The sequence below is a fragment of the Chanos chanos genome, chromosome 2 (genome assembly GCF_902362185.1).
Source record: "Chanos chanos chromosome 2, fChaCha1.1, whole genome shotgun sequence".
Lineage (NCBI taxonomy): Eukaryota > Metazoa > Chordata > Actinopteri > Gonorynchiformes > Chanidae > Chanos > Chanos chanos.
Window position 1 is genome coordinate 30,174,133 of NC_044496.1, and position 14,281 is coordinate 30,188,413.

The 14,281-nt window shown below is 42.8% G+C and overlaps 1 protein-coding gene across 1 annotated transcript in view; it reads left to right on the forward strand.

The window, feature by feature from the left end:
- Positions 1–14,281, forward strand: part of fchsd2 (FCH and double SH3 domains 2) — a 75,484-nt gene that overhangs the window by 55,279 nt on the left and 5,924 nt on the right. The window contains 7 exon segments of the mRNA XM_030793699.1: positions 1,254–1,376; positions 3,166–3,261; positions 5,926–6,042; positions 7,596–7,700; positions 9,400–9,561; positions 12,905–13,039; positions 13,415–13,498. Coding sequence (XP_030649559.1) covers positions 1,254–1,376; positions 3,166–3,261; positions 5,926–6,042; positions 7,596–7,700; positions 9,400–9,561; positions 12,905–13,039; positions 13,415–13,498 — 822 coding nt within the window.

Below are 14,281 nucleotides of genomic sequence, written 5' to 3' on the forward strand. Positions count from 1 at the left end.
TATATTATGTGGTAGTCACAGCCTCATGATAGTGCTTGTAATTACAGCTCTTATCAGGACTGTCTGGTCTCATGTTTTCATAGCTATGTGTATATTGTATGTATTCATTGTGCAAGTCGCTCTGGAAAAAAAGCATCTACCAAATGAATAAATGTAAAGACGAATGTACACATCCCACCCCCTGCCCCCCGACACACATTAAAGTACACGGCCCCAGTTTCCATAAAACACCCCCCCCCCCATGCACAAACACACACACACACACAGACACACACACACACACCCAGGCATCCATTTTGCTCTCTTAGCTGACATCTGATGGCACATCAGAGCTGCAGAGTGAAGTTGTGAATGCTGTCCTTCCCAAGAGAGGAGCAATCTGAACAAGTTCTCCTCTCTCTCTCCTCCCCCATTCCCCCTCTCCATCTCTCTCTCTCTCTCTCTCTCTCTCTCTCTCTCTCACCCCTGCTCTGTGGCAGGTTTTGTGCAGTGAGATTTAGACCAGTGCTGAGGTGTGTGTCTGTCTGTCATGGGGTGAGAACGAGTCGTGATTGAGCGTAAATTAAAATCGATTTGGGGCAGATTTGCTTTCTCTGATTAAATGTTTAATCAGTCCCTGACTTATGTGCTTTTAAGTCTGAGCTTTGCTCTGGAGACACAGTAAAAAGGTTTATGTGCAAATGAAGTTTTGTATGGTTTCAATTCAGCGAAAGTCAACAAAATGTGATTCTTCCCCAGAGGGTATTGTGTTCTGGTAAGACAGTGTGAATATGGTTGAGATGGCAGTGTTTCTATGGGTCCATATTCTCCACTCTGACTGGCTCTCAAACCATGGTCAAAAACTAGAGGCAGGGAAGGAGAGAGTGAGAGAGAATTTTTGTTTCTGCTCTCAGAGGCCTTGGAATCTGAACTCCCCAACCTTTCCCAGCAGCTGTGGCTGTTTGAAAATTCGAAGTCTGATCCAAAGATTACACAGGCAAAAGAAAACATTTGCCTTTCAGGTTCCTTAGCAAGAAAGGGAGACTACAGTCTCTCTCTCTCTCTCTCTCTCTCTCTCTGTGTGACCTCAGTCATACCTCAGTATTCCTCTGCAAGTTCTAGCTTAGGCCTCTCCCACTGTGTCCTCACTTGGCTAAATAGAGTTATCACAGTATCACACTTGTTTTTCGCAACATGAGAAAAAGAAAAGGTGGACTTAGTGAATGACCTAACCTTGCCTCTTCTCTCTCTCTCTCTCTCTCTCTCTCTCTCAGGCTCTGGATGGTAATGTTTATGATCACGTTAAGGATTATTTGATAGCGTTTTGCCGGACAGAGCTGGAAGCCTTCCAAGCCATTCACAACACATTCCAGTTTCTCCTAGACAAGTCCAGTCGAGTGAGTCACACAGAGTGCCCTTCATCAGGCTCTGTTCCTCTTCACTTCCCAGAAATACAAATGTACTCCCTCTAACCTCACATTATCTGGTCCCTAATGAAGTAATACCCAATTCCCACCAGGTCTCTCTCTCACACACACACGCACACACATGCACACATACACATAACTACACACACACGCACACATACACATAAACTACACACACTCATATATACACTCACACTCACTCTCTCTCTCTCTCACACACACACACACATATACAGGGGTTCGACAAAATAATGGAAACACATGGTATTTCAAGACCTATAAATTTGCTGACATTTAGACGTTACTATGATTGCCAGTGATATGTAAATCTTATGTATATGCACTGCAGACCTCCTGTGCTTTATGTATTACCCAAGATTTTTCTTTCTGTAGAGGTCTGCGTATTAGTATAAGTCAAAATGTGTGACGTTTCAGACTTCCAAAGAGGGCAAATTGTTGGAGCGCGAAAGGCTGGCACCTCAGTAACAAAAACTGCTGAGCTGTTTAATGTATCAAGAGGAACTGTTTCTAAAGTCATGATGGCATACCAAAAACTAGGGAAGACTAGTTCTGGGTAGCGTAACTCTGGACGGAGGCCAAAACTCTGTGAACGTGACTGCAGAGCACTAAAACGCATTGTGTCAAAAAATCACTGAACCACAGCTACTAAAGTGACTGCAGAGCTAAACCAGTATCAATCAAAACAGTTCGTCGAGTGCTCAATGCAGCTGGATACCATGGAAGGGCTGCCATTGCCAAACCTTTTCTTTCCCCCTTCAGTGTTTCAAAACGCCTAAAATGGTGCAAAGACCATCAGAAGTGGACAATGGACCAGTGGAAGAATGTCATCTTCTCTGACGAATCATCCTTCACGCTTTTTCCCTTGTTCAGGACGAATTTATTTATGGAGGGAGCCAAAAGAAGCCTTTGATTTCGATTGCCTGACCCCAACCATTAAGCATGGAGACGGTTCTGTGATGGTTTGGGCCTCAATATCGTGGAATTCTCTTGATCCTGTGTTAGCACTGCATGATCTTAACATAATCGAAAATCTCTGGTATATTTTGGAGCAGCAAGTAAGGAACCACTTCCCTCCACCATCATCTCTGAAAGAGCTGGAATAGGTTTTGCTTCAGGAATGGATTAAAATTCTCTTAGCCACTGTCCAAAAGTTGTATGAATCTATTCCTCAATGTATTGAAGCAGTTATTGCTGCCAAAGGAGGACCAACTCAATATTAAGTAATAAAACTGTTGTTTAACAAGATGTTTCCATTATTTTGTCTAACCCCTGTATATACCACACACTCACACTCACACACACACACACACACACACACACACACACACACACACACTTACACGCACACACATACATGATTTTCTTAATGTCCTAGTGTGGGCTACTCACTGACTTCCATTTTACTAATCTACTTGACACTTTTTGCTCTAATAATAAAAACAATGTCTTTTGGGGGAAAAAATGTTTTTCCCCAAGTGTGAATGAGTGAATGTCCCCACAAAGTCCCTGTTTGTCAGATATAATGTCCTTGTGGGTAGGAACCGTTAGTGTTTTACACAACACATACACAAAGTTACTGTTACATACAGAGAATTCAAGGTCAATGCAGTCATTTTCAGCTTTCCTTAACTTCCCTTGTGTGTGTCTGTATCACTGAGTGTGTGTTTCCTCTTACTTTTGTCGTAAGACTTTTGTGTGTGTGTGTGTGTGTGTGTAATTTTTTGTTTTGTCCATCCAGGTCATGCAGGATTTCAACCAGCAGCTGTTCCTACAGGAGAACTCCGTTTTCCATAAACCACACGACTTCCAGTTCCAGCCCAGTGACAGTGACGTGGTGAGGGAACGCACGCACACATTATTATACACTATACATATTGGTAGAGGCCATTCTCTCTGACATATAAATTGTGAAGAGGTCTCCAGAAGAGGCTTGTGAGGTGAATGCCTAATATGTTCACCACTTACCCACTCCAATCAGACATGAGAGAGAGATGAGAACTGTGCATCGGAGAATAAACTCTGATTAACACGAAAGTTAATCAATATGAAAGTTAACAGCTAACTCACTGTGATCCACAGTCATGTGAGACTGAAGAGGGTGTGGCCCTGTTTTCTCATTCTCTCTGTCCCTCCTTCTTCATCTGTTCTTCTCTTCAGCTCTCTGTCCCTCCCTCTTCATCTCTCTGTCCCTCCCTTTTTATCTCTTCATCTATGTTTTCATCTCTATCTATCTCTCTGTGCATGGCTGGGCATCAGGAAAGGAGGCATTGGGATGGTGAAACTCTGGTTTTCAGGGCGGTTTTGACTTTCTGCACACACAGCCCTTAATCATTACCAAATCTGGCAAACATAATTACAACATGTTAGATGGTTAACTGCAAAATCTTCGTAGTGTTGTTTTTAGCTTTTTTTTTTTTTTGCGCCTCAGTTTTTTACTACACAAATATAACTGTTTTGACTAAATCAGATCCCTAAACAGGTGAATCAGGGGTGAACAGGTGAACATTAAAGGAGTGTAATCCTGAAGAGTAAGGGAGTATGTCTTTGAGAGGAAACCCTCATTAGGTGTTAAGGACATACTATCTGTGTCTTTGGTGTGTTGGACATTCTTTAGCATAAAACACAGTCCAACATAAAGCTTATACAATCTATATCATACACACACACACAGAGTGTAACACATGCTGTGGTCTTATGTAAATTTGACTCAACTGTTTCACAGTCTCACACATCTCTAGATGATGTCACAGCTCAAAGGTTAAAAAAACAAACATTTTCACACTTTTGAGCGGTTGACTTTCTTGCCCTGCATGATCAGACTGTGATATTTGCCAAAGGTGGGAGCTGTGAGTGGAGAGCAGGACTGGCTGGGTTTGAGGCTTGTCTGTGGTCCTGTCTCCTGCCTCTCCGTCTCACAGTTTCTCCATCTCACAGTCTCTCGCTCCTCTGCCCTTTTAATCTGCGTCTGTCTCCTCCCCTGCTGCAGTCTTCACCTGCTCCATCACCCCCTGCTTTCTGTTCTAAGTACTTTGGGTGCTGTAATGGGAAATTGGTATTTTGTTTGAAGAACAGACAACATGAAATGAACGTGAGGTTGACAAGTGTGGGGAGGTTCAGACGAGTAGCTGTGGGTCGTGTGTACACAAAAGCTTTGTGACTGAGAAAATTAATGATGTAACAGAAACTGTACCTTGAGGCTCTGTCTTCCTCTTTCTTCTCTCTTCTCAGCTCTGTTCATTCAGTCTAGTCCAGCTCTCTGTATTTCTGACTCTGATCTAGACTAAATCCTGTCCTTTTCAATGCTAATGGTCCAACAGCACTAATGTGAGATTTCTGACTCTCGTCTTCTGTTACCTGATTTGTCTCCTAACCCTCCTCACCATGTGTGTGTGTCTGTGTGCACATATGCGCACGCATACCTGTGTGCACATGTATCTGTGTGCACATGCTTGTGTGTGTGTTTGTGTGTGTGTGTGCACATGTGCGTACAAACATGTATGCATGTGTACTGGTGTGTGCTTGTGTGTGCGTGTGTGTGTGTGTGGACTGCATGTATCTTCCATCTCAGACTCTGAGCTCCATCCAGCAGTTGGTGGACATTGAGCCATCTCCAGTCAGTGCTATGAGAATGACTCTGGCCCAGGTATCTCTTTCTTTCTTACATACACACACACACACACACTTACACGCGCACACACACTTACACGCGCACAGACACACACACGCACACGCACACACACACACACACACAGCCCTAGGCGCTCAGACACTGATGCAGAAAAGAGAGTGGAGAGAGAGAAAGAGTGCTACACGATGTGTGTATGCTGTCTGATCAGTTTTCCCAGAATGCCAAGCTCTGTGTTGTAGTGTAGTGTTTCAGCATTCACAATAGAGTTTGCATTGATCTGTCAACGCGCTGTGCTAGGATCAAATTCACATACGCACACACTCACACAATATCAATGTAAAGACAGTCAGAGATCAAAGTGACTGGGAGATAATCCTGTTGTCCTAAAAAAATGCTTTCTCTCTTGCTGTCTCTCTCTTTCTGTCGCTTTCTCTCTTTCTGTTTGTCTTTGTCCCTTTCTGTGATACTGATGAGCGTTTATGTCCTGCGTTGTTGCATGTGTGCCAGTCCTCTGGCAGGTTCATTCATAGGGTTTCCACATCGCTGTAAATGCTGCTGGGAAGAATTAAGGGAATGCCATGGAATTTGAAATCACTGATCCAGGACCGGGTCCTCTCAGTAATCCTTAATTTAAATCACTGATCCTGGACCAGGTCCTCTCAGTAATTCTTAATTTAAGCCTTCACGTATCTCTGAGACAACTCTGATCCTGGATCATTGCGCTGAAAAGGCTTCTACAGGCTAAACTGTGCTACTGGTGTTGGATGAGCTGGTTTCCTTGGCAACTTCTAATGTATGTGTGTGTGTGTGTGTGTGTGTGTGTGTGTGTGTGTGTGTGTGTGTGTGTGTGTGTGTGTGTGTGTGTGTCAGAGCCGGCAGCTGGAATCAGAGACGGGTACTACAGAGGAGCACAGCCTAAATAAGGAGGCTAGGAAGTGGGCAACGCGGGTCGCCCGAGAGCACAAAAATATTATTCACTTTAAGAGGGTTAGTCTCCTACACACATTCTCACACAACATCCACGCACACACACACTCACATTCACACAAACATTCAGTCATAGACTAAAGTGTTTCAGTTACAGACTTAGACTATGTCCCACCAACAAGCGGATCTAAGGTTGAATCAAACGGTCATGTGGCCAGAGGGTTGCATCACAGAGATTAACTGTGCAACTTAATCCCTACATTCCCAGATTACCATACGTGGAATAGGAGGTGGGATCATAGCTCATTGGGTTTGAGAAGATTATTAAAACCTTTGTATTGTAGGGCTCTGACATAGAGTCCTGCTCGGTTTATAAACCTCTTCAGAGTCACTGAGTATCATATTCAATCTTCAAACTCAGACTATTACACTTCTTAAATAAAAACGCCTTTTCTTTATTTGTCTCGTCACTGATTGTTGGATGAATGGTGTTAATTGAAGTGTAATTAGGTTACAATTGCATGGAATAAATGATGTGGTTGTATGGTTATGTGAACAGTAATGAGACAGTGATAGTATGGTTATGTGAACAGTAATGAGACAGTGACTGTATGGTTATGTGAACAGTAATGAGACAGTGATAGTATGGTTATGTGAACAGTAATGAGACAGTGATAGTATGGTTATGTGAACAGTAATGAGACAGTGATAGTATGGTTATGTGAACAGTAATGAGACAGTGACTGTATGGTTATGTGAACAGTAATGAGACAGTGATAGTATGGTTATGTGAACAGTAATGAGACAGTGATAGTATGGTTATGTGAACAGTAATGAGACAGTGATAGTATGGTTATGTGAACAGTAATGAGACAGTGACTGTATGGTTATGTGAACAGTAATGAGACAGTGACTGTATGGTTATGTGAACAGTAATGAGACAGCGATTGTATGGTTATGTGAACAGTAATGAGACAGTGATAGTATGGTTATGTGAACAGTAATGAGACAGTGATAGTATGGTTATGTGAACAGTAATGAGACAGTAATAGTATGGTTATGTGAACAGTAATGAGACAGTGATAGTATGGTTATGTGAACAGTAATGAGACAGTGATAGTATGGTTATGTGAACAGTAATGAGACAGTGACTGTATGGTTATGTGAACAGTAATGAGACTTTGATTGTATGGTTATGTGAACAGTAATGAGACTTTGATTGTATGGTTATGTGAACAGTAATGAGACAGTGACTGTATGGTTATGTGAACAGTAATGAGACAGTGACTGTATGGTTATGTGAACAGTAATGAGACAGTGACTGTATGGTTATGTGAACAGTAATGAGAATTTGATTGTATGGTTATGTGAACAGTAATGAGACAGTGACTGTATGGTTATGTGAACAGTAATGAGACAGTGATAGTATGGTTATGTGAACAGTAATGAGACAGTGACTGTATGGTTATGTGAACAGTAATGAGACAGCGATTGTATGGTTATGTGAACAGTAATGAGACAGTGATAGTATGGTTATGTGAACAGTAATGAGACAGTGATAGTATGGTTATGTGAACAGTAATGAGACTTTGATTGTGTGGCTATGTGAACAGATCCTGGAGGAGTGTGAGACACATGGGATTCCTCCATCTGAACAAGGCCGTGCAGACCTGGAGCTGAAAATTGAGGAGGCCAAAGAGAATATCCGCAAGGCGGAGGTATTGTGTGTGTGTGTCTTTGTGGGAAGGAGATATTTTTGCATGTATTTGTCACTTAAATAGTTTAAGAGACAGAAAAACAACACGAGAGAAATGTGTATGTGTGTGTGTGTGGGGGGGGGGGGGGATACAGACAAGTAAAGAGCAAAATAGACAAGGATAAAGGCAAAGATGGACAGTAGTGTTGAGAGAGAACAGGAGAGAAAGAAAAAGAGGAATGGAGAGCTGATTTAAGGTTTTCTTTGTAGCTAGTTTTCTCCCTTTGCTCTCTCTCTCTCTCTCTCTCTCTCTCTCCCTCTCCCTGTCTGTGTAGCTGTAATGAATGTATCGTTCTTTCCCTTTCAAAGACATGATTCCCTTTCTCTTTACTCTCTACATCGATCCTTTCAGAAGCCAACCTGTCACTTTCAGATAGAGATCAATTTGTCTTCCTCTCTTCTATCCAAAAAGAACCAGCAATCTCTCAGCCACGACTGCTGTCTTCTGTGGCTCCCCCTGCTGGCCTTCTCTGTTAATAACACACATGATCATAATTATGCAGATAAATGTGAATTGAATAAAATGCAAACGAATGACTGATCTACAGTTATCTGCAAGCTTATTCTGTAACTCTCAAATGTGTAAACAGGGACACAGTGATAATCATCTCCTCCCATTCTTTTTTTTTGTTCTTTTTCCACTCTCTCTTGTAACTTGCAGTGTCCAAATCCTCCATTTGTTTATATGGCCTCATGCATTATTCAGGGATTCCCATTAAGAGCTAACAGATAAGACAGGGAGAGAGAATGAGAGAGGTAGGGAGGGGATGGGAGAATAAAAAGGTAGAAATGAAAGGCGGAACAGAAAAAAAGATGACTTGATATGAGGCATTTGTTTTTGGTTGTGGCTTCAAACAGGAAGTGGCAGTGATGAAACGGTCTGTAGCTAGCAGGAAGTGCACTTATCATCAATAATTAATGACCCAAACTTCCTCTGAAACAACCATTTGTCTGTGAAATAATCTTTTGTCAGTGTTTTTCTCTGAATTACACAGCACATTATGCCCTGACATGTTACTTTGCATGTAGTTTAAAAGCCAAGTTATTGTATAAATGGTTTAATCAAGTAATTTGTTCGATATTGCAGACGTGGTCTGTTGTTTTAAGTGTAGGAGTGAGTTGAGTTTGAAATTTGGGAAAATGCTCATTATTTAGTCACATTTTTTTCTATGAATATTTTTTTAGTTAATTCTGTTCCAGTGTCTGAGTCTGTCTCTGCAGTGTAGCGATCTGGTCTGCTTGATTTTGTGTATGTGTATCTGTGTGTTTGTGTGCCCATGTATGTATCTATGTTTGTGTGTGTGTATAAGTATTGTAGATTTAATCTATTGATTCTCTTTTAGATGTGTGTGTGCGTGTGCGTGCGTGTGCATGCGTGTGTGTATGTGCGTGTGTATCTGTGTGTGTGTAAGTATTGCAAATTTAATCTGTTGATTCTGTCTTAGATGTGTGTCTGTGTGTGTGTGTGTGTGTGCGTGTGTGTAAGTAGTGTAGGTTTCATCTATTGATTCTCTCTTACATTGTGTGTGTATCTGTGTGTGTGTGTGTGTGTGTATAAGAATTATAGATTTAATCTACTGATTTTCTCTGTGTGTGTGTATATATATATATATATATATATATATAAGTATTGTAGATTTAATCTATTTATTGTCTCTAAGATTTTTAAGCTGAAGGCCGAGGCTCGTCTTGACCTCTTGAGGCAGGTGGGAGTTTCCGTGGATACCTGGCTAAAGAGCGCTATGAACCAGGTAATGGAGGAGCTAGAGAACGAACGCTGGGCGGCACTGCCAACTCTCACTACCCACGATCCTTCACTCTCGGTGAGCAACCCTCCCACATTCGCACACACTGAACAACCCAGTGGTGTCCATTTCTACCAGCTCACTCACCCTTTATTCACTACCCCTAGTGAATAACAGGACGCACATTCACTCGCTCTCCCTGCCTTCGCTACCCATAATCCCTCACAAATACAAGATACACTCGCTTTCCCTGCCTTCACTACCCATAATTCCTTACTAACAGAAAATACACTCGCACTCCTTGCCTTCACTACCCATAATCCCTCACAAATTCAAGATACACTCGGTCTCCCTGCCGTCGCTATCCATGATTCCTCATAAGCACAAGATGCGCTCACTCTCCCTGACTTCACTACCCATAATCCCTCACTAACAAGAGATACACTCACTCGCTCGGCCTTCACTGCTTATACACTCACTCGCTCGGCCTTCACTGCTTATAACTCCTTGTTAACAGAGGACACACCTATATTCATGGACTTCAATTCCCATAATCCCAGAGATTGCACCAAGCCTCCCTTCCCATGATCCCTCACTGGTTCTGGATCCACCATCCATCCTTATTGCCCATAATCCTCTACTGTGTGTAAATATCCTGACATTTTTGCTCTCTCTGGTATAGTTCCATTTCTGCATTGAAATGAAACATGAGTACAACAAACAATTACCTCAGTATATTTCTCATGTTTGAAATAAAACACATACCATGCTCTGACCTGTTAGGCCTATCTCATGTTTTAGCTGGCAGGCGGATGCATGGCTGAGTATGACTCAGCTGTCTAGCCTGTTTTTCCTCCATCCAAACCAGACCATTGTTCTCTTTCCCAAAACAAACATGGTTTTGCTGGGTTCACGTCACAACTCAGTCCCTGAGAAACAGGCCTCTCTCTCTCCTCTGCCTGTCAACAGCATTGTACTTTGCTCAAACAGGCCAGATGAACAAACACACACACATACACACCCTCATACATCTTGAGGATGTGGAGAATTATCCAGACACTAACAGTCCACAGAGCCAAACTTCCAAGTCCTCCTCTGCCTATCAGATCTTAGCCAAGGAGTGGTGTTCCAGCCTCCCTCACAGCCAGTGGTGTTCCATAACCAGCCCAGCAGCCCTGTTGTCACGGTTACACTTCACAGATGAGTGTGACAGGGCTGACCTTCAGCCTGGTCCAGCAGGAGTCAGAGGAAGTGAGAGACAAAGAGTCAAGACTGACATCAGTGATGGGCATGAGGGTGAGGGATGGGATAGCTGCAGGCAGGAGGGCCAGATAGACCAGTCAGAGGGAGAGAGATGACCACTTAGACCAGTCAGAAGGAAAAGAGAGGAGCAGTGGGAGGAGTGAAGCTCTGTTGGCCAGTTTGACTCATGAGGGCATGAGATGGTTTGTCTGTTAAGAGTAAATGTTATTGTGTTTGACTGAAATATTTACGAGTTCCTCATCTGTCAGTGGGCAGATTCATCTGCCTCATCTCATTACTTCCGTCATCATCCGCATCTGCATGTCCTCACAGAGGAGAGACAGAGTTGACCAGAGAACTCCAAAGTGCTGCTGGACTCTACCGACACCTGCTGGTCATGCTGTGGCACTACAGCAGATGGCACGGCAGTTCTTAGTGAAATTCTCTCTCTGTATTCAATAGGACTTAGTTGTAGGTGTGTGCGGGACTACTCATTTGTGTTGTAAACCAGCACTAACACAAGGTTATTACTGGGATCTTTAGGGCTGAAACTGGGAAACATAGGATGCTGTCCGCGTTGGATCAGCATTGACTGTATTTATTTATCTGACTTCGACTTTGAATGTCACCGCATTCCAGAATTCAACGTCAAAGGCGTCGTACTCATAAGGATGTCTCAAAAACCAAGCTGAGATTGATGTGGTAATTGTGATAAGGGTAGATGTGTTAATTATAATTAATTGTAACTCATTATAATTAAGTTTTTATGGTAACTGCAATTAAGTTGACATGGTAATTGAAATTATGGCTGATGTGGTAATTGTAATTAACTTTGCCATGGTGAATTTTTCTGTGTGTTTTGAAACGTTTCTGGTTTTAAGGTCCCCAGTGTTGCTTAATAGGAGGGTCCTATAGGAGAATGTTCCTCCTCACTGCCCCTCCATTTAGCATTCAGCTCACACACATCTGCAGCAGAGAGAGAGAAAGAGATATAAAGAGACAGACAGAAAGAAAAACCATCAGGAGAAGGATACAGAAAGAGGACAGGAATTATTGGAAAAGTGAGGGGGGGGGGGGGGGTGTGAAGGTCAGAGGGTTAGCCAGACAGCATGGAAATGATTACACGGTTTTTGTCCCCACACACTTTAATTATGTGCCTTCTATCAGGTACTGAGGGTAATGAGAAGGGTAATGGTGATAATGTGAAGACAGTTTGAAAGTGAGAGATAAGAGACTGCGCAGCGGCTGTTTGATCTCTGAGGCTTTTGTGCCATGTGGGACGGTTGTATAATGATTTAAAAGACCTGAGTTTACTGTGTCAACACGACAGTGATGACAGAGGCTCACCTTAAAGACACAGGGTGCTTACTCTCTCTCTCTCTCTCTCTCTCTCTCTCTCTCTCTCATTCTCTCTATCTCTCTCTCTCGCTCTCTCATTCTTTCTCTCTCTCTCTCTCTCTTTGTCTCAATCTCTCTCAGTAAAAACACTCATGCTGAGTAGACAGTCATGTAGAAGTGTGTGTGACTGAGACAACAGCCTGCTTAAACTTCGCCCTGGTTACCTCTGTGACCTCAGCACGTGAGAGCTGACAGGACTTGTCATTGTGTCTTCTCAAGCCCATGCTCATATAAGTCCAGTTCAGAATGAAGATCACATAACAGGAAATGGAGTTCGCATCTGAAAACAATCCAACTGTCTCCACGTTCAGCCCAAACCTCAGGCAATAGAAATGACCCATCTCAGACTGATCTCTGCCCAGCTTTATAGATCTCCTACAGGACCCCCTCTTTTGGCAGGGGAACCTTGTCTTCCCACAAGGCCCTGACATTATATTGGTATGACTTCAGGTCACCTGATCCCCTGCTCCTCCAATGGCATTCCTCAGAAAGGTAGTCAGGGGGTGGGGCCACACCTGTGGAAGTTGGACTTATCCCTCTGAGACGGAGACGTGGTTGTTTTGGATCTGAGCTGTTCTCCTTTGGGACTGACTCATTCCTGTTCTTGTGGTATTATAGCGGTTTCATAGCTAGTCCATTCTCTGGTATATTTCAGTCTGTGACAGGCTGTGCGCTCTGCTGAGTTCCTGTTGTCTCTGACATAGACAGTTGTTTTTGATGTGAGAACACTGTGTGTTTGCGGTGGAGTGACTGATTGACCACAAGGCTCTTGCTCCTGCAGACAGCGGTTGAATTTGACAGAGAGGACGGGGAGGAGGTGGAGGAGAACATGGAGGTGTTTGATGACAGCAGTTCGAGTCCCTCTGGAACCCTGAGAAGCTACCCTCTGACCTGTAAGGTGGTCTACTCCTACAAGGTAATAAAAAACACACACACACACACACACACACACACACCTGTAGACAGTACAAGAAAGCTGAACCAGCCAAAATTATGATGGGGTTTGCAAAAGAGGATTGTTTTGTGAGTGTCTGTCAAGCCCTGTGTGGTTGTACCAGGGCTAATGTGTAATGTTTAACCTGCATGTGACGTACAAAATTACATAATTCAATCTATGTTTACACACACACACACAAACGCTTTATCAGATCTCTATTCTTTGTTGTGTGTGTGTGTGTATGTGTATGTTTGTCTTTTGTATGTGCATGTGTGTGTGCATTTTTGGAATGTCTCACGGTGTGTGTGTGTGTGTGTGTGTGTGTGTGTGTGTGTGTGTGTGTGTGTGAGTCAGGCGTCTCAGCCAGATGAATTGACTATTGATGAGCAGGAGATTCTGGAGGTGATAGAAGATGGAGACATGGAGGACTGGGTGAAGGTACTCCCATTCTTGCTTCATATTCCACTAACAAAAAACCCTGTAGCCATCAGATGCCTGGATGCTCTTCTGTGTACTTCATTGCATTGGAGTTTAGTGGAGCAACAGTTGGTTCCATTACAATGCTTAGAGAGCTAGCACAAAAGGACTGATAAAAAATAAAACCAATCACAGTAAACTACTCCTACGCTGTCAGTCAAGTTCAAAGTGTGTGCTGCATTGGATTTTTATGGATTTGCCCACTAAATTGTCGTATTAGGACCAATGTTATGTCTCAACTGGTTTTCAAGCCAGCTGGTTCTTGTACGTGTTCACGCGCTGTGTTTGCATACATTTTTTCGTAGGTGGCTGTAATGTAGTGCTCACTTATCACTTATACAGGGAGGTTAAATAAAAAAAAATGAAAATGACGATGGCTGTCCTTTTGTCGATTCAACCGTGTTTCTATAGGCCTTGTAGCATATTCCACAAGCTTTTTATCCTACAGGTTCTACAAGCTAGTCAGTGCATTCAGTAGGTTGTTTCAGAGTCATTAGGTTCTGTAAATGCATTGTGGCAACAATGTGTTGACATTAAAAAGAAAATGTACTTTTGAATACTTAAATATTTTTGAAAGCAAGTACTCCAGTACTTTAACTCAAGTAAAAATTTAACTGAACAACTTTCACTTGTATTGGAGTAATATTTGACCAGGAGTATCTGTACTTTGACTCAAGTAATGGGGTTGTGTACTTTGTCCACCACTGGACATGGGCCTTGGCTGTCTCTGCTGACACTGGATAT